The 24172-nt window shown below is 44.8% G+C and overlaps 1 protein-coding gene across 12 annotated transcripts in view; it reads right to left on the reverse strand.

The window, feature by feature from the left end:
- Positions 1 to 488: 488 nt before the first annotated feature.
- The window catches only part of septin7a (septin 7a), a 43926-nt gene continuing 20242 nt past the window's right edge, over positions 489 to 24172 (reverse strand). For 4 of the 12 annotated variants that reach the window (XM_036970685.2, XM_090227871.1, XM_090227864.1 and 1 more), the window contains 11 exons: positions 16587 to 16687; positions 16338 to 16472; positions 14869 to 14986; positions 12696 to 12788; positions 8369 to 8465; positions 4997 to 5048; positions 4562 to 4687; positions 4165 to 4185; positions 3447 to 3582; positions 2383 to 2528; positions 489 to 1991 (listed from right to left, as the gene is read on the reverse strand). In XM_036970685.2, the coding sequence (XP_036826580.1) occupies positions 1955 to 1991; positions 2383 to 2528; positions 3447 to 3582; positions 4165 to 4185; positions 4562 to 4687; positions 4997 to 5048; positions 8369 to 8465; positions 12696 to 12788; positions 14869 to 14986; positions 16338 to 16472; positions 16587 to 16687 (1062 nt within the window). In that variant the 3' untranslated portion in view covers positions 489 to 1954. Of the gene's footprint in view, positions 1992 to 2382; positions 2529 to 3446; positions 3583 to 4164; positions 4186 to 4561; positions 4688 to 4996; positions 5049 to 8368; positions 8466 to 12695; positions 12789 to 14868; positions 14987 to 16337; positions 16473 to 16586; positions 16706 to 24172 lie in introns of all 12 variants that reach the window. The other 8 variants (XM_090227863.1, XM_036970684.2, XM_090227866.1 and 5 more) reach the window with 3 other exon arrangements.

Consider the following 24172-nt stretch of genomic DNA (forward strand, 5'->3'; position numbering starts at 1 on the left):
GCATCTTTCTTTTGGTGTTTTTCCAGAGTCAGTAGAAAGGCCTCTTTAGTGTCCTCCATTTTCATAACTGTGACCTTAATTGCCTACCATCTATGAGCTGTTAGTGTCTTAACATGCACCTGTGGAACGGTCGTTAATTGTTTATGGTTCATTGAACAAGCATGGGAAACAGTGTTTAAACCCTTTACAATGAAGATCTGTGAAGTTATTTGGATTGTTGTGAATTATCTTTGGAAGTCAAGGTGCTGAAAAAGGGCAGTTTCTTTTTTTGCTGAGTTTAGTTGATGATCCCTGCTGTTTGGGATATGATGGAGTCAGTAGTTATTGACTGCCCCCTGCTGGTGAAATATAGCGTGCATCTTGGTGAGAAGAACAATACATCTCAGAAGACAGTTTATGGCTTGTAATTTGACTCAAGGGTGAGCTAAGCCACATCTTACCACAATAATTCCCTTACATTTTAACAAAAACCTTCAATAAAACTACGCTGGGTTGTATCACAAGTTTATTACGGGACTATAAAAACAAAACAAAAGACAAATAAAAATAGAGATGCAGTACATGAAGAGTTAAATGTGATGTTTGGGAAGGGAACCCCACAGTTGTTTATTACAGTCAACATAGACTTGTTTATTTACAGCTATTCGAAATTGTAAGTAAACAACAATAACCAAGCATTCCTCCCCACAGTCTTCTAAAACAGGGTTCTCTAGCCGTGGTCAAGGGGGCCTACTATGTGTCAGCTGGAGTCAAATCCAGTGTGCACAGTAGACCTCCAAGACCAGACTGGAAAACGCCTGCAAACAAACATGAAACCAATAATGAACAAATGATTACTGTAGCAGGGCCAATATAAGAGAGCCAAACATTTTAAACAGAAAAAAATATGCCATCCATGGCTAGATCATTTAAATGACAAGGGATGGAAGAGCATATCATTTTGGGATCAGGATTACAAAAATAAAAAAGGGGCAACTAAATAACAAAATCGTTTCAAAACAAAATGCCTGAGGTGTGTAGCTGGAGGTGAGTAGCTTCCTACTCTGCTGTTTGGTCATTTGGCGTTAAATAGAACACTACAACATAGCAGTGCAGTCCGTCTCCAAGGTCATCTAACTAGAAAGAGAATAAGCAGTGCAGTCTGTCTCCAAGGTCATCTAACTAGAAAGAGAATAAGCAGTGCAGTCCGTCTCCAAGGCCATCTAACTAGAAAGAGAATAAGCAGTGCAGTCAGTCTCCAAGGTCATCTAACTAGAAAGAGAATAAGCAGTGCAGTCCGTCTCCAAGGTCATCTAACTAGAAAGAGAATAAGCAGTGCAGTCTGTCTCCAAGGTCATCTAACTAGAAAGAGAATAAGCAGTGCAGTCCGTCTCCAAGGTCATCTAACTAGAAAGAGAATAAGCAGTGCAGTCTGTCTCCAAGGTCATCTAACTAGAAAGAGAATAAGCAGTGCAGTCCGTCTCCAAGGTCATCTAACTAGAAAGAGAATAAGCAGTGCAGTCTGTCTCCAAGGTCATCTAACTAGAAAGAGAATAAGGAAGTGAAAGAAAAACAGTTGTGGCATTCTGGGGTTTAAAGTGAAAAAAAATCCTTTCTAAAATCCTTTTTCTGTGTGTCACACTGTGAAACACAAAACATGATTGTACAACCATCTAATGTGCCCACTTCAGGAAGAAAATACATCTATACATAAAAAAAGAGGGATAAAAGTAGAAATAGTACAGTGATATAGCATGTTCCAGGACTGAGTCTGTCTGAAAGTGAGTTTGAGTTTAATGGAGGAGCCGCTCTCCCTCTATCCCCCAGTTAGAACCAACTTCCCCCAGACAGACCACGCTGCTCCGTCACACATACAGTATCAGTAACAGGTTGTTGGTCGACAGGCAAACTGACGGTCCAGGCTGGTAAATTGGCAACTAGTACATTGTTACATGGTGGTCCTCCTGCAATACTTTTAAAATATCTTCTTTTTTTTGTTCTTTTCCAAGGTCCTGTAGGGGCGAGAGAGAGAGCTAAGTTAATTAAGAGGCAGAGCTCTTCATAAGGAGCTGTATATACAGTATTGGCTGCGGTGTGTGTGATATCAAGGAGCACTTTGGCTGAGCCCTGTGCCGTTTGACTTTCAACAGGTGTGTATTGTCTCAAAGGGTGTGTGTTTTGATCTCTGCCCTTTCCTCCAACCATTGAGACAAGTCTGTTTCTCAACAAATGGACACTAAGTAATATTCCATCATATTCTATGAAGGTACAGGAAGAGGTGAGGAGTAGAAAAATAAATACTGTATTATACAACACCACATAAATAGGTTGAATAATTGTTCATGGTTGACTCCATGTAATGCTGTTGTATAGAAATGTATATGTTGTAGTAGTGTGTTGTACCTGGAGGAGTCTAGTTTCTGTTGCTCCAGCACCCTCTGCTGTGCCTCCCAGTTGTTCTTCTCATCCTCCAGCTGGCGTCTCTTCTCCTCCAGCTCTTTGTGCTGGGCCTCCAGGTTCTTCTTCATCTGCTCGTGGCGCCGCTGGAGCTGCAGACAGGACAATTTGCATCATTTGCATGCTGGAGTCGTGTGTGTGTGTGCATATACAGTATGTGTGTGTTTGACTGAGTATGATGTAATCACAGCTATGACCATATTAAAACATTTCATCATGTCTGTTGGAGACAGGCAGTGTGAGCAGTACTGGACATCCCAGCTCAGACATGTGACCATTCTCCTTGAACACAGCCAGCACCCGTCTGAGCAGGAGCAGAACCTTCTGGTTGACTGGTACACGGAGGAGAGGAGTATGTTTCTCTTTTACAGAGCGACAGTGAGATAGACCCTAGACAGAATCATGCAGCATGAGAGGAGAAAGGCTTTTAAATTGAACAGATATTTAACTAGGCAAGTCATTTAAGAACAAATTCCTACTTACAATGACGGCCTACCGGGGAACAGTGGGTTAGCTGCCTTGTTCAGGGGCAGAACAACAGATTTTTACCTTGTCAGCTCGGGGATTCGATCCAGCAATCTTTCGCTTACTGGCCCAACGCTCTAACCACTAGACTCTAACCACTAAAATACCTGCCACTTTGGATTGGGAGGAGTGACCAGCAGTGTCTCTTTTCTGATGAGAAACTGGAAGCCATTCTGAGGGTGTTGGGAGCTGCAGTGATGGGCTTCCTGTCTGTCTCTAAATCATCCTCTGATTGACAGCTCAAGCCCTCTATGGACTGTACCCATGTTTAATTACTAATGATGCATTTTGTAGTGTTAACGTCAGGTAAGATAAGGCCTATTATCTCCTTTTCTGTTAATTAAATCAATTTAACCATTCAAAACGGTGGTGCGTCTTTTTAGTGAGATTGCTCTATGGAAAATACACAAATAAACATGGGAACAAACAGAGTATTTCAGTGATTTGATTGAGTGGTGTGAAGGTGTTCTGTTAGGTTCCTGTACCTCTTGCTCAGAGTCTTTGAGCTTCTGGATCTTCTCCTTGACCTTCATCTCAAACACCTGTTCCATTTCCATCTCCATCTTCATCATCTTGGCCACGTGCTCCCTCCTCTCCTCCTCCATCTGGGCCAATGGACTCCTGCAGGGTTGAGGCATGTGCACACACACAACATCCATCAGTCTAAAGCCTTGCACCCCAGAGCAGTCAAACTCAGACTTTGGGCCAGGGTGGAAATTCCTGTCACGATCTCTCCTGCATACACTTGTGCCTGGAGGAGGATGAGGAGGAACATGGGAGAGGAAGACCCAGCGATTCAATAGCCATTTCTGTCTGTGTTAGTAAAGCCAAGCCATTGCATCGCTGAGTTAGTGAACGCCAAGAGTTAGTGAACGCCATACGGACGCTGAGTGAAGCTCTACTGGTACGGACACTGAGTGAAGCTCACAAAGAAAGCAAGAGCCCCTTCACAGGACAACAAATACGATTTTCCAGGAAGACTATTGGAGACTATTCTGCCAACAAGTATTCAATGAAGACTGGGCAGTTGGCTAGAGTGCCGTAGAGTGATATCATCTATTTCATGACCTGGTAGGGGCCTCTAGCGTCAAATAAAGAACGGCATCTCTAAACAACACAGATATCTGTACGAGGGGAAAACAGAGAGGAGAGTATAGAAACATAGCTAACAAGGGGTTCTTGAAGAACTGAAATGACACTTACATGCCTTCATTTGTGTCAAATCTAAAAAAAAAACAGAAACATACACACACTTAGCATGCTGATATTATGATGACCGTGCGTTAGAGAGCTATTAGTTAGCTAATGAATGCTTATGGTTACTGTGATTTTACGGTGCATCATTTTAGTGAGGTTCTCTATACTTGGCTGTGAATTAGCAGTGGCTCAGGCTTATGAGACTGTGTTAGATCAAGCCCAGATGCTGGGCTGTGTGTGGATGACTGTTAGTCCCTGTGATCAGAGGAGTGGATTGCGTTAGTGCGGGGCCTCATCTCCTGCCCTTCATCCACGCTGTTACAGAAGACCTGGCTTGAATGGAGAGAAATGGAAAACAGAACCACATACAAACAACTTTGGTCAACTTTTGGTTAGTACTCACTTGGTCATTGGTCCCTTGTTCTTGTTGCTGTCCACTCCGTTGTATGTGACGGCTGCTAGCTTCCTGCTGCGGTAGTTCTCATAGTGGACATTGTTGGTCACGTCTTTCAGGTCCTGCATGTGAGTTCTGTATCAAAATCAAATTAAAATTTTATTTAGATGACATGTAAGTTCTGAAACAAGAAGACAGAACCACTGAAATCAAATACAACTTTATTTCAACTAAAATTAACCACAGCAATACACTTTACAGTAAAAAACGATAGTGACACTAAAATCCATTTAAACAGTCAGAGAGCAGTGAGGAATGACATTGCACTGAAAACTTGCACCATAATCTCCCTACCATCTGCTACTGCTCATGCAGCGTTTAAACCAGGACACTCAGTGGAGCATGACCATAATGCAGAGGAGAGTGTGTGTGCTGTAACGGTACCTGATGAGCATGTTCCTCAGGATGGTGAAGTCACAGTGCTCTCCATTCTCCACTAGAGAGCGAGACAGAGAGAGGCAGAGAGAGACAGAGCGAGAGAGAATGGAGAAAGAGTTAGAGAGAGTACAGTCAGTAGCCACCAGGGGGTGTGGCAGTCACAGGAGAGAGAGAGAGAGCGTGCTAGAGAGTTAGGCTCAGCTCCAGGGAAGATGCAATTGAGATCTTTTCCTAGAGAGCTGTGGGGAGGAGACAGAGAGGAGTGTATGGGTGTAATACTGTCAGCAGCCACAGGGTGGTGCCAGACACCACATACTCTTCCACATTCACTAGTTCCTCTGAGGTTTCTGTTTGACTGCTGTAGGGAGTGGATCACAAAGCTGAAGAGTGGCCTTGCCCTCTCCCGCCCTCTCTATATTTACACACTTACATGGTGCCTGAAACATTTTTTAAATTCCAAAACTCACTCCCCATGGGCGGTTAACATGGAACCACCACAGAGGTACTCTCTAGTAGTAGTAACCACACAGTTCATCCAGTCGAGAGCACACAACTATGTCTTATCCAGAACTACAGCCACACACATAACTCATTACAGATCAAAGACCATGACTTGTTATCTGGCCATAGACAGAAATAAAGAGCTGTATCTGAATTGTAGAGTTTAGGCTACAACTGATTTGACCATATACTCATGCAGCGGTTGAAAACAGTGGGGAGCAGAGGGGGGACATGAAGAAGTTATGGGGTTAGAGGGTATTTAATGTGTGTGTGATTTGAGCTCTGGGGTGATGACTGCTGGGGTCATGAGGTTAAAGTTCAGAAGAGCTAGCTAAACTTCATAAACATGTCTACTCGACTAAGACCAGTGCTGTAGATTGTAGACTAATTTACAACTGTTCTTAACATGTTTGAGTGAAGAAGACGAGATGCAGAGAGGCATGAACAGGAGCCGCGTGTTAAATGGTAAACCTATCCTCTTTCAAATCATCTCTCCCAGGGAGCTGTTGCATTCCTGCGTGCACATATTTCTTAGTCGGGTGCATTCGTTTTTTTTTTAGGTAGTGGAAAAATATTTTATTTGTGCTAAGGCACTCCTGCAGCTTCCTGTCATTCTGTGTCTGTCTAGCATCAAAGAGAACAGAACACACATATCTTGTTGAGTAGAACACGTCTCATCTACAGACAGGACTGCCTGCTCAAAACACACCTCTCCATCTAAAGGGCCTGTTCTATTGAGTGGAAGTAGAACTAAATAGTTACAAGTTGATACATAGCAACAGTCATACAATCTCAATGTTTGTCTTTTTTGTGTGTTTTTTTTTTACATTAACAAATGTCATGTTCACTGTATGCAATATGACATAAGTGCTACTCTATTTGTTTAGAACATTCCATGGTCATTATGTCACCAGTAGATAATGCTGAGTTCTAGCAGACAGAGTTTTATCACTCAAGACACAAACAGGGTCAGAGAAAACATAACAAGTCTATGTTGATAACACAACATACCTCTCTAAGTGTCAACTGTTGGGCAGGAGTCTACTGAACTTAACCTGGTTCTAGTAATCTAATGTTTAGTATAGGAATAGTGTGACATTTTAATACAAGTATTTACATGGCTGCAAAAAGTGTGTCACTTCGACTATGTGAGCTGAAACTAGAAACGTAGATGGGACTCTACGCTGGCTTCGGCTCAGGCTGATTTCAAGGTTTTACTGCTAACCTACAAAGCATTACATGGGCTTGCTCCTACCTATCTTTCCGATTTGGTCCTGCCGTACATACCAACACGTACGCTACGGTCACAAGACGCAGGCCTCCTAATTGTCCCTAGAATTTCTAAGCAAACAGCTGGAGGCAGGGCTTTCTCCTATAGAGCTACATTTTTATGGAATTGTCTGCCTATCCATGTGAGAGTCTTTATTGAAGACTCATCTCTTCAGTAGGTCCTATGATTGAGTGTAGTCTGGCCCAGGAGTGTGAAGGTGAACGGAAAGGCACTGGAGTAACAAACCGCCCTGGCTGTCTCTGCCTGGCCGGTTCCTCTCTCTCCACGGGGATTCTCTGCCTCTAACACTATTACAGGGGCTGAGTCACTGGCTTACTGGTGCTCTTCCATGCCATCCCTAGGAGGGGTGCTTCACTTGAGTGGGCTGAGTCACTAACGGGATCTTCCTGTCCGGGTTGGCCCCCCCGGGTTCGTGCCGTGGGCGACACTCGGCCTCGTCTCAGGATAGTAAGTTGGTGGTTGAAGATATCACTCTAGTGGTGTGGGGGCTGTGCTTTGGCAAAATGGGTGGGGTTATATCCTGCCTGTTTAGCCCTGTCCAGGGGTATCGTCGGACGGGGCCACAGTGTCTCCCTCCTGTCTCAACCTCCAGTTTTTATGCTGCAATAGTTTGTGTCGGGGGGCTAGGGTCAGTCTATTATATCTGGAGAATTTCTCCCGTCTTACCCAGTGTCCTGTGTGAATTTAAATCTCTCTCACTCACAGGACCATGCCTCAGGGCTACCTGGCCTGATGACTCCTTGCTGTCCCCAGTCCACCTGGCCGTGCTGCTGCTCCAGTTTCAACTGTTCTGCCTGCAGCTATGGAACCCTGACCTGTTCTCCGGACTTGCTACCTTATCCCAGACCTGCTGTTTTCAACTCTCTAGAGACAGCAGGAGCGGTAGAGATACTCTGAATGATCGGCTATGAAAGCCAACTGACATTTACTACTGAGGTGCTGACCTGTTGCACCCTCTTCAACCACTGTGATTATTATTATCTGACCCTGCTGGTCATTTATGACCATTTGAACATCTTGGCCATGTTCTGTTATAATCTCCACCCAGCACAGCCAGAAGAGCCAGATGGCCACCCCTTATAGCCTGGATCCTCTCTAGGTTTCTTCCTAGGTTCCGGCCTTTCTAGGGAGGTTTTCCTAGCCACTGTGCTTCTACATCTGAATTGTTTCCTGTTTGTGGTTTTAGGCTGGGTTTCTGTACAGCACTCTGTGACGTCAACTGATGTAAGAAGGACTTTAAATACATTTGATTGATAGAAATGTGAGCATTTGCATTGAGACACAGAGCAGGCCTATGGGGCAAAGCAGAACTGTCACTCTAAATCAACATCACTTGCAGATGCACTTCCCCCAACACACACACAAACTATAAGAAGAGTGCTGTTTCCCGGATAATGTACTGACCCCATAGTAGGGTGAGATAGCTTGTACTTCTTCCAGACATAAACCTTTCAAATTAAACAGTATGTGTAGGACAACTTTTGTGCTAATATTGAATAACACCCAAAGACTGGTGCGTGTGTGTGTGTGTGTGTCCAGGCCAGTACCTGACTGTGACCTCTGACCCATGACCCATGACTCCTCACCTTCCGCCACACCCCAGGGGTACTGCCTCCCTCGCACCCGCTTCTCATTGACCACGATGATGGTGTTGCTACCAACAACAGCCAGGGGTAAGCGATCCTGCAGGAGGGAGGGACAAGTGTTACACAGCTGACACACAACAAAAATAAATGAACAGCCTTGTCTAACAGGTTTCTGCACACACACAGTCTGCAGAAGTCAACTTTAGTGTGACCTTCGCTGCAGTCAAGTACAGTGCCTTGCGAAAGTATTCGGCCCCCTTGAACTTTGCGACCTTTCGCCACATTTCAGGCTTCAAACATAAAGATATAAAACTGTATTTTTTTGTGAAGAATCAACAACAAGTGGGATACAATCATGAAGTGGAACGACATTTATTGGATATTTCAAACTTTTTTAACAAATCAAAAACTGAAAAATTGGGCGTGCAAAATTATTCAGCCCCCTTAAGTTAATACTTTGTAGCGCCACCTTTTGCTGCGATTACAGCTGTAAGTCGCTTGGGGTATGTCTCTATCAGTTTTGCACATCGAGAGACTGACATTTTTTCCCATTCCTCCTTGCAAAACAGCTCGAGCTCAGTGAGGTTGGATAGAGAGCATTTGTGAACAGCAGTTTTCAGTTCTTTCCACAGATTCTCAATTGGATTCAGGTCTGGACTTTGACTTGGCCATTCTAACACCTGGATATGTTTATTTTTGAACCATTCCATTGTAGATTTTGCTTTATGTTTTGGATCATTGTCTTGTTGGAAGACAAATCTCCGTCCCAGTCTCAGGTCTTTTGCAGACTCCATCAGGTTCTTCCAGAATGGTCCTGTATTTGGCTCCATCCATCTTCCCATCTATTTTAACCATCTTCCCTGTCCCTGCTGAAGAAAAGCAGGCCCAAACCATGATGCTGCCACCACCATGTTTGACAGTGGGTATGGTGTGTTCAGGGTGATGAGCTGTGTTGCTTTTACGCCAAACATAACGTTTTGCATTGTTGCCAAAAAGTTCAATTTTGGTTTCATCTGACCAGAGCACCTTCCACATGTTTGGTGTGTCTCCCAGGTGGCTTGTGGCAAACTTTAAACGACACTTTTTATGGATATCTTTAAGAAATTGCTTTCTTCTTGCCACTCTTCCATAAAGGCCAGCTTTGTGCAATATACGACTGATTGTTGTCCTATGGACAGAGTCTCCCACCTCAGCTGTAGATCTCTGCAGTTCATCCAGAGTGATCATGGGCCTCTTGGCTGCATCTCTGATCAGTCTTCTCCTTGTATGAGCTGAAATTTTTGAGGGACGGCCAGGTCTTGGTAGATTTGCAGTGGTCTGATACTCCTTCCATTTCAATATTATCGCTTGCACAGTGCTCCTTGGGATGTTTAAAGCTTGGGAAATCTTTTTGTATCCAAATCCGGCTTTAAACTTCTTCACAACAGTATCTCGGACCTGCCTGGTGTGTTCCTTGTTCTTCATGATGCTCTCTGCGCTTTTAACGGACCTCTGAGACTGTCACAGTGCAGGTGCATTTATACGGAGACTTGATTACACACAGGTGGATTGTATTTATCATCATTAGTCATTTAGGTCAACATTGGATCATTCAGAGATCCTCACTGAACTTCTGGAGAGAGTTTGCTGCACTGAAAGTAAAGGGGCTGAATAATTTTGCACGCCCAATATTTCAGTTTTTGATTTGTTAAAAAAAGTTTGAAATATCCAATAAATGTCATTCCACTTCATGATTGTGTCCCACTTGTTGTTGATTCTTCACAAAAAAATACAGTTTTATATCTTTATGTTTGAAGCCTGAAATGTGGCAAAAGGTCGCAAAGTTCAAGGGGGACGAATACTTTCGCAAGGCACTGTATATTCACCAGGTTTCCCTTTTTTAAATTAGATGGAAAACTGACTGGAGATAAAGTAGTGTATTGAGATCACACCAGCTCAGTGACAGTTGAGAACAGTGCTTAGTGTGTGTGTACAGTGGCTTGCAAAAGTACTCACCCACCACATTTGCCTTACAAACTGGAATTAAAATGGATTTTTGGGGGGTTTGTAAAATTTGATTTACACAACGTCTACCACTTTGAAACAAACAAGAAATAATATGCGAAACAGAAAACTTGAGCGTGCTTAACTATTCACCCCCCCAAAGTCAATACTTTGTAGAGCAACTTTTGCAGCAATTACAGCTGCAAGGCTCTTGGGGTATGTCTCTAGAAGCTTGGCATATCTAGCCACTGGGATTTTTTCCCATTATTCAAGGCAAAACTGCTCCAGATCCTTCAAGTTGGATGGGTTCTGCTGGTGTACAGCAATCTTTAAGTCATACCACAGATTCTCAATTGGATTGAGGTCTGGGATTTGGCCATTCCAAAACATTTAAATGTTTCCCCTTAAACCAGTCGAGTGTTGCTTTATCAGTATGCTTAGGGTCATTGTCCTGCTGGAAGGTGAACCTCCGTCCCAGACTCAAATCCATCATTTCTTCCATTCTGACCAGTTTCCCAGGCCCTGCCGATGAAAAACATGGTGTTCTCGGGGTGATGAGGGATGTTGGGTTTGCAGACATAGCGTTTTGCTTGATGACCAAAAAGCTCAATTTTGGTCTCATCTGATCAGAGAACCTTCTTCCATATGTTTGGGGAGTCTCCCACATGCCTTTGGCGAAAACCAAACGTGTTTGCTTATTTTTTTCTTTAAGCAATGGCTTAATTCTGGCCTCTCTTCCGTAAAGCCCAGCTCTGTGGAGTGACCGGTTTAAATATGTCCTATGTACAGATACTCCCAACTCCGCTGTGGAGCTTTGCAGCTCCTTCAGGGTCATCTTTGGTCTCTTTGTTGCCTCTCTGATTAATGCCCTCTTTGCCTGGTCCGTGAGTTTTGGTGGGCGGCCCTGTCTAGGTTTGTTGTGGTGCCATATTCTTAAATGTTTTTTAAAATGGATTTAAAATGGTGCTCCGTGGGATGTTCAAAGTTTCAGATATTTTTTTATAACCCAACCCTGCTCTGTACTTCTCCACAACTTTGTACCTGACTTGTTTGGAGAGCTCCTTGGTCTTCATGGTGCCCGCTTGCTTGGTGGTGCCCCTTGCTTAGTGGTGTTGCAGACTCTGGGGCCTTTCGGAACAGGTGTATATATAGTGAGATCATGTGACACTTAAAGTCCACCTGTGTGCAATCAAACTAATTATGTGACTTCTGAAGGTAATTGGTTGCACCAGAACTTATTTAGGGGCTTCATAGCAAAGTGGGTGAATACATATGCACGCACCACTCTTCTTCGAAATGTTTTATAATTTTTTAGTTATTTTTTAAATTTCACTTCATCAATTTGGACTATTTTGTGTATGTCTATTACATGAAATCCAAATAAAAATCAATTTAAATTACAGGTTGTAATGCAACAAAATAGGAAAAACACCAAGGGGTATGAATACTTTTGCAAGGCACTGTGTGTGTGTGTGTGTGTGTGTGTGTGTGTGTGTGTGTGTGTGTGTGTGTGTGTGTGTGTATTTGCTTGTGTGTATATGATTGCGTGTGACAATATAAGTGCAGAGTGTGCTGGACCTGTAGAGGACATCTGATCGTGTGACCTAATCAATACTAATTCTACCTGTATGGCCCTATGGTGGCTAGCTAACTTCTCTGTATATATCTCTATGATAGCTAGCTAACTTCTCTGTATATATCTCTATGATAGCTAGCTAACTTCTCTGTATACATCTCTATGATAGCTAGCTAACTTCTCTGTATATATCTCTATGATAGCTAGCTAACTTCTCTGTATGGCTCTATGGTCAAAAAAAAAACAAAAAAAATATATATATATATTTTTTTTTTGTTACGGTCGCCAACCGACCCGTCAGTCAGTCTCCACGGTCGCCAACCGACCCGTCAGTCAGTCTCCACGGTCACCAACTGACCCGTCAGTCAGTCTCCACGGTCGCCAACCGACCCGTCAGTCAGTCTCCACGGTCGCCAACCGACCCGTCAGTCAGTCTCCACGGTCGCCAACCGACCCGTCAGTCAGTCTCCACGGTCGCCAACGGACCAGTCAGTCAGTCTCCACGGTAGCTAACAAACCAGTCAGTCTTCTCTTGTCAATACTGGGGCTGTTGGGGCCAGCTCAGCCAAAACACTTGTGTTAGATTTATTGGATTTATGTTATTGGGGCTGTAAACATGACATATCGCAATTAGGATAAAGATAGTGATGCGTGTTCATGTTTGTTTGTCAGGTCAAGTTTTTTTCTCCTATTCAATTCCATCTCTTGCGTGGAGAATAAAAGCAGCGTGTATGTGTGTGCGCATGAGCGCATTGGGAGAAACCAAACCTTGATCTTCTTGACTATCTTGTTCTCCTCCTCATCGTCAGTTTCTGGGAACTCGTAGATCTTGATTTTGTGCTCTGTGATTTCTCGCATGATCTATAAAAGAGATTAGGGGAGGGAGGGAGGGGAAGAAGAGAGGGGAGAGAGAGAGAAGGGGAGGAGAAAAATATAGAAAGGTGAGAGCAATGGGGGTGGAGAAGGAGACAGCGATGAGAGAGAGAGCTAGAGATGACAGATGAAACCAAGAGAGGAGACAGAGCGAGGAGAAGAGACAGAAATAGAGATGAGAGAGATGGATGAGAGACGACACAGCGATGAGAGAGAGACCAATATGCGAGAGACTAGACCGAGAGAGACCGACAGACAGTGAGACCGAGAGAGAGAGAGAGAGAGACAGACAGTGAGAGCGAGAGAGAGCGAGAGAGAGAGACAGACAGTGAGAGCGAGAGAGAGAGAGAGAGAGAGAGAGAGAGCGAGAGAGAGAGAGAGAGACAGACAGTGAGAGCGAGAGAGACAGACAGTGAGAGCGAGAGAGAAAGAGAGAGACAGACAGTGAGAGCGAGAGAGAGAGAGACAGACAGTGAGAGCGAGAGAGAGAGAGAGAGAGACAGACAGTGAGAGCGAGAGAGACAGACAGTGAGAGCGAGAGCGAGAGAGAGACAGACAGTGAGAGCGAGAGAGAGAGAGAGAGACAGCGAGAGAGAGAGAGAGACAGTGAGAGCGAGAGAGAGAGAGAGAGAGAGAGAGAGACAGACAGTGAGAGCGAGAGAGAGAGAGAGAGAGAGAGAGACAGACAGTGAGAGCGAGAGAGAGAGAGAGAGAGAGACAGACAGTGAGAGCGAGAGAGAGAGAGAGAGAGAGAGAGAGTGAGACCGAGAGAGACAGTGACCGAGAAGAGACAGACACTTGCGAGACCGAGAGAGACAGACACTTGCGAGACCGAGAGAGACAGACACTTGCGAGACCGAGAGAGACAGACACTTGCGAGACCGAGAGAGACAGACACTTGCGAGACCGAGAGAGACAGACACTTGCGAGACCGAGAGAGACAGACACTTGCGAGACCGAGAGAGACAGACACTTGCGAGACCGAGAGAGACAGACACTTGCGAGACCGAGACAGACACTTGCGAGACCGAGACAGACACTTGCGAGACCGAGACAGACACTTGCGAGACCGAGACAGACACTTGCGAGACCGAGACAGACACTTGCGAGACCGAGACAGACACTTGCGAGACAGACGCGGCGAGACCGAGACAGACACTTGCGAGACCGAGACACACTTGCGAGACAGACGTGGCGAGACCGAGACTGACCGCGGCGAGACCGAGACATATGCATATCTCTAGGATAGCTAGCTAACTTCTCTGTATGGCTCTATGGTCAAAATAAAAATAAAATTCACGGTCGCCAACGGACCCGTCAGTCAGTCTCCACGATCGCCAACGGACCCGTCAGTCAGTCTCCACGGTCCAGCGACGAGACCGAGACAGACCGCGGCGAGACCGAGACAGACCGCGGCGAGACCGAGACAGACCGCGGCGAGACCGAGACAGACCGCGGCGAGACCGAGACAGACCGCGGCGAGACCGAGACAGACCGCGGCGAGACCGAGACAGACCGCGGCGAGACCGAGACAGACCGCGGCGAGACCGGGACAGACCGCGGCGAGACCGAGACAGACCGCGGCGAGACCGAGACAGCGATGAGGGCAAGACAGACAGCGGAGAGACCGACCGCGATGAGTCCAAGACCGAGACAGACAACGAGACCAAGAGACGGCGACGAGACCGAGAGGAGAGACAGCGAGCCGAGACCGAGAGGAGAGACAGCGAGATGATAAGAGTCTTGCTCCCCTCTCGTTTTGTCCATCTTTGTCCAACGAGTCACAAATATTAATTCTCCCTCACACTGAAGGGTCAGTCAATACACAGGATGAGGAAACTGTGCTCAGCACACACACACGCTCTGTGCAACAACTGTGCAAGCACTTATTTATTGCATGTGTTCTCTCCCACAGGAATAGTTGGCATAAACTACTAATCACACACCCAAACTGTTGACTTCTGCATTCAGATAAAGACGTAGTTTTTTTAACAAACCACAAACACACAGGCCACCCATAGAACACAGTATGTATACAGAGCCAACACACACACACACACACACACACCTGCTTCTTGAACTGTTGGCACTCCTCAGGAGTCATTGTGTCCGCTTTGGCGATGAGGGGGATGATGTTCACTTTTTCATGTAACCGCTTCATGAACTCTATATCAAGAGGCTTCAACCTGGAGAGAGAGAAGAGAGAAACTCAGATTGCACAGCTTGGCCGACCTCGGGACTAAAAAACAGCATTTCTTGTTTCCAGAATGAATCTCTAGCTCCATGGCAGCATTGCTGCTGAAACTGCACATCTGGCCGGCCCACAACACATTGTAAATCCACTGAGCAGAACAGGATTCTTCTGTGACCAACAACAGGATTCTTCTGTTCTGTCTGCCTGAAAACAGCTCTAATTTAAACAGACATCACATTGGTATTTCATACAGAGTTACAGACTCCAGACTGTTTGTGAAAGGAGATGCTGGGACATCTAAGCAACGTTGAATCTTGGCACGCAGACAAGAAAAAGTTAAAGGGCATGCCAACAAGTACAAGTCTCCGGTCTGACTTGGCTGGCTGTGGCTAGATGAAACTTCACGTTCAGAGAGATCGCTCAAAATAACAAAATTAATCATCGCACTTTTGAGAAATTATTGTGTTTTAGTCTTCATTTTGAAAGATCAGTTTGTGCACACACACACACACACACGGCCTAGATACACACTTCACTCTCTGCCCTGGTTCCAGCTGTGCTGGTAATGTGCTATGAGAGTCCCGTGGGGACACAGGGGAGACAGATGTTAACTGTGAATGGAGCCATACGGTGCTAGTCCTCTTGGATGACCACAGACTGCTGCCAGCCAGCCAGGCACATGAAGAACAGAACAGAACAAGGACTTGGTCAGAGATAGAGACACTTTGGGCCAAGATGGTGAGGGGTACTGACACCCAAATGGAGAGAGCGCTGGCCTGTCAAATGAACCTTTGTTTATGGGGAGCACAGAGCAGCCCAGTGTAGGGATGTAATGTAACAGCAGGGACAGCTGTGTGTTGAGCAGAGCAGAGCACGGACTGGAGCCAAGATACAGAGGAGAAACAGCCTCAAACAAAGTGAACCCAGGAGAGGACAGATTACATAAATGTTGTCCCAGTGTGCCTCTCAGCAGTCCTAGTAGGGGTTCAGCATGGGGTCGAGGGTGGGGCGGGCAGCTAGGCCTAATTGAAAACTGACAGCTGCACTCCTCACCACGGGCAGGAGTGTGGATGACCAGCTAGTAACATGTAAACAGTCTTAGGCTACACAGTAGTTGTAATACTGATTTAATCCCGTGACCAATACCCCATCTGCCCTGTTAGGGAACATTCTCAAGAGCTATAGGATCATGCTCAATCTCAAATGAGAGAATGAAAATACTGGATTCTTCACCCTTGAAGAATTATTCACATTTTGAGAAGCGACACAATATCAACTGTGATTCAACACTGAATTTCAATGTTGTGTTTCAGAATGGAGACCATACCAGCTGCAGTACCTACCCATGTCCAGAGGGGGTGATGAAGTAGAGGCAGCAGTGCACTCTGTTGTCAGGCATCTGCCGTCTATTGACCCGGGACTCTGAGTTGAGGTAATCCTCAAACTTACTGTCGATGTGATCAATGACTGGCTGCCAGCTATAGGAGAGCAGAGCACAGACATTACTCAATGTCAGGTAACAGTGACTACATTTAATGTAGAATATACACATTCAGATAGAGATATAGGGCAGGTTAGTCAGTCAGACGTACCAGTTACTGTTGTCGACAGCGTCGCCGAACCCTGGCGTGTCAACGATGGTGAGAAGAAGCTGAACTCCTCCTTCCTTTACCAGCACCTTAGACTGCTCCACCTGAGATTGTAGAAAACACTAAATAATTACAAGACAGACAGCACGGAATCATGGTGAACTTCTAAAAACACCATGACATCAATATCTCCCCATTTATGGTTCATTTGAAGGATGGAGTTTCCCAAACTCGGTCCTGGGGACCCCAAGGGGTACACATTTTGGTTTTTTTGCCCTAACACTACACAGCTGATAAAATAAAAACTAATCATCAAGCTTAGGGGAAGAAAAAAAAATGCACCCCTTGGGGTCCAGAGGACCGAGTTTGGGAAACGCTGGAATAGGGACATGTACAAACATGCATTGCATCATAGTGTGTGTATAACTTGCGCTAATCGTGACAGTTTGCAAGATCTCCACCTCAGAGCACTTCTCCTCTGAGGGGATGGGCTCAGACTCAGGGGCTTGGTTAGGAAGTCTGACAGTCCTTTCATCTTAATCTAGAATGTGTCTGTTTGGAGAAGTTAGCTATACATCAAACTACAAAAGCCCAGGTAAATATTTATTGAGCATTAATATAAATCACAGATGGCGATACACTTGTGGAGGGTTGCCAGCCAGGCAGACTGAAGATGAATCCAGCAACATGGTCTTAGAAGATCTTTGACCTCAGACCCAGAGAGAGCTCTAGTTATATTTGGCTGCCCACCTGGAGTGTCCAGTACAGGGTGTACAGAGCTGCTTGCAGATTGGCCTCTTAGCTGATCAGAGCTTTAAAATCAGCAGGCGATCCAGACCAGCCCTTGTAATTAGCAGATGAGCTGCACTTCAATGATTAAACCAGGAGGAACAGGTGAGTGAGTGCATGTCGTGTTCCACTCAGATTGCAATGGAAGCCATCATTGTGTGTGTTAAACGCAGCTCTCTGTACAGTTAAAGCAAGCTCAGTTTTATTAATTGTACACAGACCACAACATAAATCCGTACTATACCTCATGCTTTCACACACATCATGTCACAACCGGATGTACTTTGTGATATAAGCAGCCTTTTGTTTACTTGATGGCATGCTTCATTGACGTAGGAACATTTTGACAAAGCCAGCCCAGCCGGCAGCCATTGGTTTTCCAAAGAGCAGCACATTTGGGTTTAACCACAGGCAGCCAAACTGAGCCGTCATCTTCCACTTAGACAGAACCACAGAATGCCCGTGGTCTGGGCCTGAGTCTGGGCTATGGCTGCTCTCACTCAGCCCACTAGCTGGGCCCTGGCTAAAGGCTTCCTCTTCCCCACACAGCCCCACTGTGGGCAGGCCACCCCTTGACCAGCTAACACAGAGCAAAACGCCCTGAGAGCCGATTTAGCTAGACCACTGAAATAAAAGAGAAAACTAGTGTGTTTTGGTAGGTGATAATCAAACTGATTTTAGGCGAGAGAGAAGGGGGAGAGAGAGAGAATGAAAGAGAAACTGATTCAAAGTCCCCAAAAAATGACAGAAAAAAAAAGAGGAGAGACTGAGGTAATAAAATAGAAAACAAGTGTTTAGTGGGTGAGCATCTATTTCCAGTCAGCTAGTGAAAGGGATCAGTGTTGAACCTAAAGAGGTGGGTCCTGCCAGGCCGAGAGGTAGGTCTGCTTTTTGGGTGGGTGACTTGTGTCCCAAATGGCATTATATTCCTTATAGTGCACTACTTGGACCAGGCCCATAGAGCTCTGGTCAAAAGTAGTGCACTATGTAGGATGCAGACATGCGGCTGTTTGAACAGGCCACAACACTAATAATGAAACCATTTAGAACAGCTGGCTGGGCAGAAAGAAAGAACACTAAAAGCAGGTTTAACTTTCACTTATTTTTCCACAGGTATCATCTTATCAGTTCATCTACGTACATCCTCAGTTTACAGAAAATACTGCCAACTTTGATTTAAAAAAGACTACATTCACAAGCAGGAAATGGATACTTTCGACAACCATTCTTGACCCTGAAAAATTGCATACTTTTCAAAACCGATGGGTTCTCTTCTGAAGCAAGTTTTGAAAACAAAGATGATATGTCACATGTGTGAACTGATCTGTGTGTGTGTGTGTGTGCTCTAGCCACAGAACAGTTTAACTACTAACTTCAGGGAAAACGATGAGGGAAAAATTGCACGGTTCGATTTATATTTATTTCCAGGCAGTAAATCTACAGAGTTGTCGGTTGACGAGAGTCACTCAATCGTCAGCGCTGGAATGCACACAGATTTTTTTAATAGGGCAGCGTGACAACACGTCTGTCACCCCCTGGAGGATTCTTTACTGTGTGTGAAACGTTGACCTCCTTCCTCATCCATTAACCCTGCTAGAACCATACATTAAAACCAGTAGATGGTGATAGCACTGACGTCATTCACGTATTCCTATGGAAAACTCCCAATGTCGCATGAAGCCAGAAGTACTTGAATTTGAAGAGTGCCAAATTGCTGAATGGGGCTGAATGGCACCAACAACAAAAATTGATAAGGATCATGGTCAATGTAGTCATTCTCATCCTGCCTGAGAGTATCAACCGGGAGACTCCCGACCCGTGATTGGTCTGTGTCAGCACTGTGTTACAAGAACGTAGTATTCAGAATGGTTTTCTATTTAATAAAATATCTTGATTTGTAGCCACATTTTTAATAATTCACAGTGGGGATCAAACTTCATCATAAACTAATTTGAGCCCAAAATCACAGTCACCAACAAAAATCGTTCTGGCGATCGTAATTTACATAGGCTTTCAAGGGCAGACCAGGGCTTTTGGCAATAATAGGTTGCTATGCACCAGACCAGACACTGGGGGTAAAACCACAGCTGTTCATTCCAGCTCAGTGTGTGTGTAGTGCTGCCTTTTACTGCCCTACCCTTACATTTACAGGAATCGATCAGAATGCACATTAAACTCCTTTCTCTTTACTTGACCTCTAACCCCCTATTCATAGCCTTCACCCCGGTCCTTTAAGCACCATCAGAATAAGACTTTCTCCCTTTTTCCTCTCTCCTTTCTCGGTCATACTCCCTTTCCCTCCCTCATCTCTTGGCTGTCTTGTTGAAGCCAAAACTCAACTGGTTACAGATAGTTGAAGTCGGAAGTTTACATACACCTTAGCCAAATACATTTAAACTCAGTTTTTCACAATTCCTGACATTTAGTCCTAGTAATTTCAGCTTTTATTTCTTTCATCAAATTCCCAGTGGGTTAGAAGTTTACATACACTCAATTAGTATTTGGTAGCATTGCCTTTAAATTGTTTAACTTGGGTCAAACGTTTCAGGTAGCCTTCACAAGTTTCCCACAATAAGTTGGGTGAATTATGGCCCATTCCTCGTGACAGAGCTGGTGTAACTGAGTCAGGTTTGTAGGCCTCCTTGCTCGCACACGCCTTTTCAGTTCTGCCCACAAATTTTGTATAGGACAGAGGTCAGGGCTTTGTGATGGCCACTCCAATACCTTGACCTTGTTGTCCTTAAGCCATTTTGATACAACTTGAGGTATGCTTGGGGTCATTGTCCATTTGGAAGACCCATTTGCAACCAAGCTTTAACTTCCTGACTGATGTCTTGAGATGTTGATTCAATATATCCACATCATTTTCCTACCTCATGATGCCATCTATTTTGTGAAGTGCGCCAGTCCCTCCTGCAGCAAAGCATCCCCACAACATGATGCTGCCACCCCTGTGCTTCATGGTTGGGATGGTGTTCTTCTGCTTGCAAGCCTCCCCATTTTTCCTCCAAACATAACGATGGTCATTATGGCCAAACAGTTCTATTTGTGTTTCATCAGACCAGAGGACATTTCTCCAAAAAGTACGATCTTTGTCCCCATGTGCAGTTGCAAACCGTAGCATGGCTTTTTTATGGCGGTTTTGGAGCAGTGGCTTCCTCCTTGCTGAGCGGCCTTTCAGGTTATGTCGATATAGGACTTGTGTTACTGTGGATATAGATACTTTTGTACCCGTTTCCTCCAGCATCTTCACAAGGTCCTTCGCTGTTGTTCTGGGATTGATTTGCACTTTTCGCACCAAAGTACATTCATCTCTAGGAGACAGAACGCCTCTCCTTCCTGAGCGGTATGACGGCTGCGTGGTGCCATGGTGTTTATACATGCATACTATTGTTTGTACAGATGAATGTGGTACCTCCAGGCGTTTGGAAATTGTTCCCAAGGATGAACCAGACTTGTGGAGGTCTACAATTTTTTTTTCTGAGGTCTTGGCTGATTTTCCTATGATGTCAAGCAAAGAGGCACTGGGTTTGAAGGTAGGCCTTGAAATACATCCACAGGTATGACTCAAATGATGTCAATTAGCCTATCAGAAGCTTCTAAAGCCATGACATAATTTTCTGGAATTTTCCAAGCTGTTTAAAGGCACAGTCAACTTAGTGTACTTCTGACCCACTTGAATTGTGATACAGTGAATTATAAGTGAAATAATCTGTCTAAACAATTGTTGGGGAAATTATTTGTGTCATGCACAAAGTAGATGTCCTAATCGACTTGCCAAAACTATTGTTTGTTAACAAGAAATTTGTGAAGTGGTTGTAAAACGAGTTTTAATGACTCCAACCTAAGTGTATGTAAACTTCGAGTTCAACTGTATCTTCTCAGGCTCCATCATAGCAATGATGATTGACAGTGGCATAAATTATTATTATTATTTTTAAATGCTTTCATTCATGCTATTCAACCGACTGTACCCTTTATAGTGTCATGAATGGCAAAAGCTAGTGTGAGACATTGAATGAACAAAAACAACTGACATGGACCACTCCCTGCTTGGCATGAGTTAGATGGTACTAAACAGTGTAACGGTAGGAGGAGAGGGATCTTCCGTGTGTGTGTGTGTGTGTGTGTGTGTGTGTCTAACCACAATGACCTCACAGACAGACAGGGAAGAGGAACAACACTGACCGTTTCGCCACACTCCTCTCCACTACGGTTGGTTTGCTCAGCTGTGTTTCACAGGGACATAGGGCTGACAGACTAAGCACGCTAAGCGCTAGCCTCGTCCCATACCCTCTCCATCTGTTCTTAACTAACCGACAGACGCCTACCCTAGCCAGGTCCAGATTTGTTCAGCCAACTCCTTTGGTCAGTGGCAATGAGCACTGGAGTTGGCTGAACAGGACAAATACATCTGGGACCAGGCTAGTGCCATCCCTCCAATAACATAATATACCATAACATAACCCTTATCAGGCTCTAGTCATTCATCCCTCCTCCTCCTCTAGGATAAACAAGCATAGAGTTCCCACTAATTACTCTTTCCTCCTTGGATCCTGACCCTGCCAAGTTTATCACCAAACCTCTGGCATAATGCTCACTATTGGAGCCAAAGGAAGCAGAGAAAACACAGATACACTCTAATCTCGTTTAAACTTTAATAAGTGCTTAAGGGTGTGTAATGCGCAGGTAAACACATTGGTGGGTGCTGGGTGAAAACAGAGCAGACTGCTGTCTGGGCTTAGTGGAGATTTAGACTAGTGTTGAGATGGAACAATTCAAGAGAAATGCTGGAGCTTCTGTGGGTGAAAGCTAGCTACATGGAATGCCACACACCCAGGCAGAGGCCGTTTCTATTGGCAGGGAATCATAGAAACGGGATCACTTTCATGCAACTTCAAAAGGGAGGTACAATACAATGTGGGCATCGTTCTTGGAGGGATATTTCTGTGAAGTCTGAAAACGAGATAGCACTCCTGCTGCACACCTACTGTAACCTGATGCTGAAGGCCCAGGAGAGGAAGCAGGTCCAACTAAATGGCTAACCATTGATCAGTTGATGATGTCATCATAAGACAGTAAACCACAAGTCTGGCACCTTCAGTACTACTTCTTGTTAGTACTATGACTACTTCCTCTTCTTCAACTGGCATGGCGGCAAGTAGTGGTAGTAGTGACACTCAGACAGATCAGATCCTCCCGCTCCCTTCTCTTTCTCCCGCTCTCTCCTTGTCAGTCTCCCTCCGTTCCTCCCTCAACCTTCAAATCCAGAACCCTTAGTAAGGACTGGGACTTTTACTGCCAGTGCTGCCCCAACAAACAAATACACAAACAACCTGGGTAGTCAACCCAGGAGCAGAGGAGAGATTGACTGCATCACTTCTTGTGTTACAAATTCCAAATTGTCTATTCAATCAGCTAACATAAGGCATACAATAAGTCAATGTGATGCAAAGTATTATATAGAGGAATGATTGAACGGAACTACCTGCCTTCTCAAATCCCTCAAGCAAACAGCAACATTTGATTTCAGAAAACAAATAAACCAGCACCTCACAAAACAACGCCTCTCCTTACTGACCAAAAAACTATTTAAAAATAAACATCTATCCACTCCTCTTCCTCCCAAGAACATCTGGTGTTTGGGTTAAAGATAAGATGTGCCATTGGCACTGTGAACTCAAACAGGCTGTAAGAGAAACAGTGGCGAGATAGGAACAGATTTAGGTCTCTCCATGTCTTTTTCTCCACATGACATTAGCTAGGCTTTAGCTGGAGGAAACTGATGTATGGGACTGTGTTCATTTTGTGAATGGCTCCACCCCAGTGTAACTCTGTTCAGCACCACTAACTTATACTTTAACCAACTATATCTGGAGGTGACTAAAATGTTATGTAAAGTCAAGGCCTTCACGGTTGCTGAGGCAACATACAGTACATATGGGATTGGGTAAACGGCTCCAATCTGGTGTGACTTAATTTTTTTTAAAAGAACAATTCCACCAAGATTACCACAAGATAACCACTATGACCCACTGGGTGGTATTTATCATCTTAAGATTAACTAAATAGTATCTATGTCCCGGCTTTTGTGTAATGTTACTAAGCATGGACAGTTGAGACTTAAGTATATGAAAGTGTGTATTGTTTTCAATTTAGGGAAAGGGGAATATCTAGTCAGTTGTACAACAATGCATTCAACTGAAAATGTGTCTCCTGCATTTAACCCAACCCCTCTGAATCAGAGGGAATTAATCGACATCCACATCTTCGGCGACCGGGGAAAAGTGAGTTAACTGCCTTGCTCAGGGGCAGAACGACAGATTTGTACCATGTCAACTTGGGGATTCGATCCAGCAACCTTGATGTTACTGGCCCAACGCTCTAACCTGTCCATGAGTTGTCATTGTCTATAATGTTCTGTATAATTTCATGTTTTGTGTTGACCGCAGGAGGATAACGGCTTCGTTAGCGGCAGCTAATGGGGATCCTAACAAAATACTAAAAGTGACTCACCAGCAGACTGAGGATTGCACAGCTATGAAGCAACAGGCTTGCAGAAGTACAGTACATCATCCTGGCAGGCCCTAAAACCTGGCACGACTCAACCACTTTACTAACTTCGGGCCCTCTACAGGCACACCAGGACAAGCCCAATGACATCATGACCATCACTACAGCACTATCAACGCATGCATCCTCACCTACCTTAGCCTGGGGGCGAGTCATTCCTGCGCTCTTTGCAACTCCTTATGGGATTGTTGGCATGACTGAAAGGCTGACACCCAGGTTATTGCTCC

This window comes from Oncorhynchus mykiss, chromosome 30, assembly GCF_057628025.1.
Source record: "Oncorhynchus mykiss isolate SJ-2025 chromosome 30, ASM5762802v1, whole genome shotgun sequence".
Taxonomy (NCBI): Eukaryota; Metazoa; Chordata; class Actinopteri; order Salmoniformes; family Salmonidae; genus Oncorhynchus; species Oncorhynchus mykiss.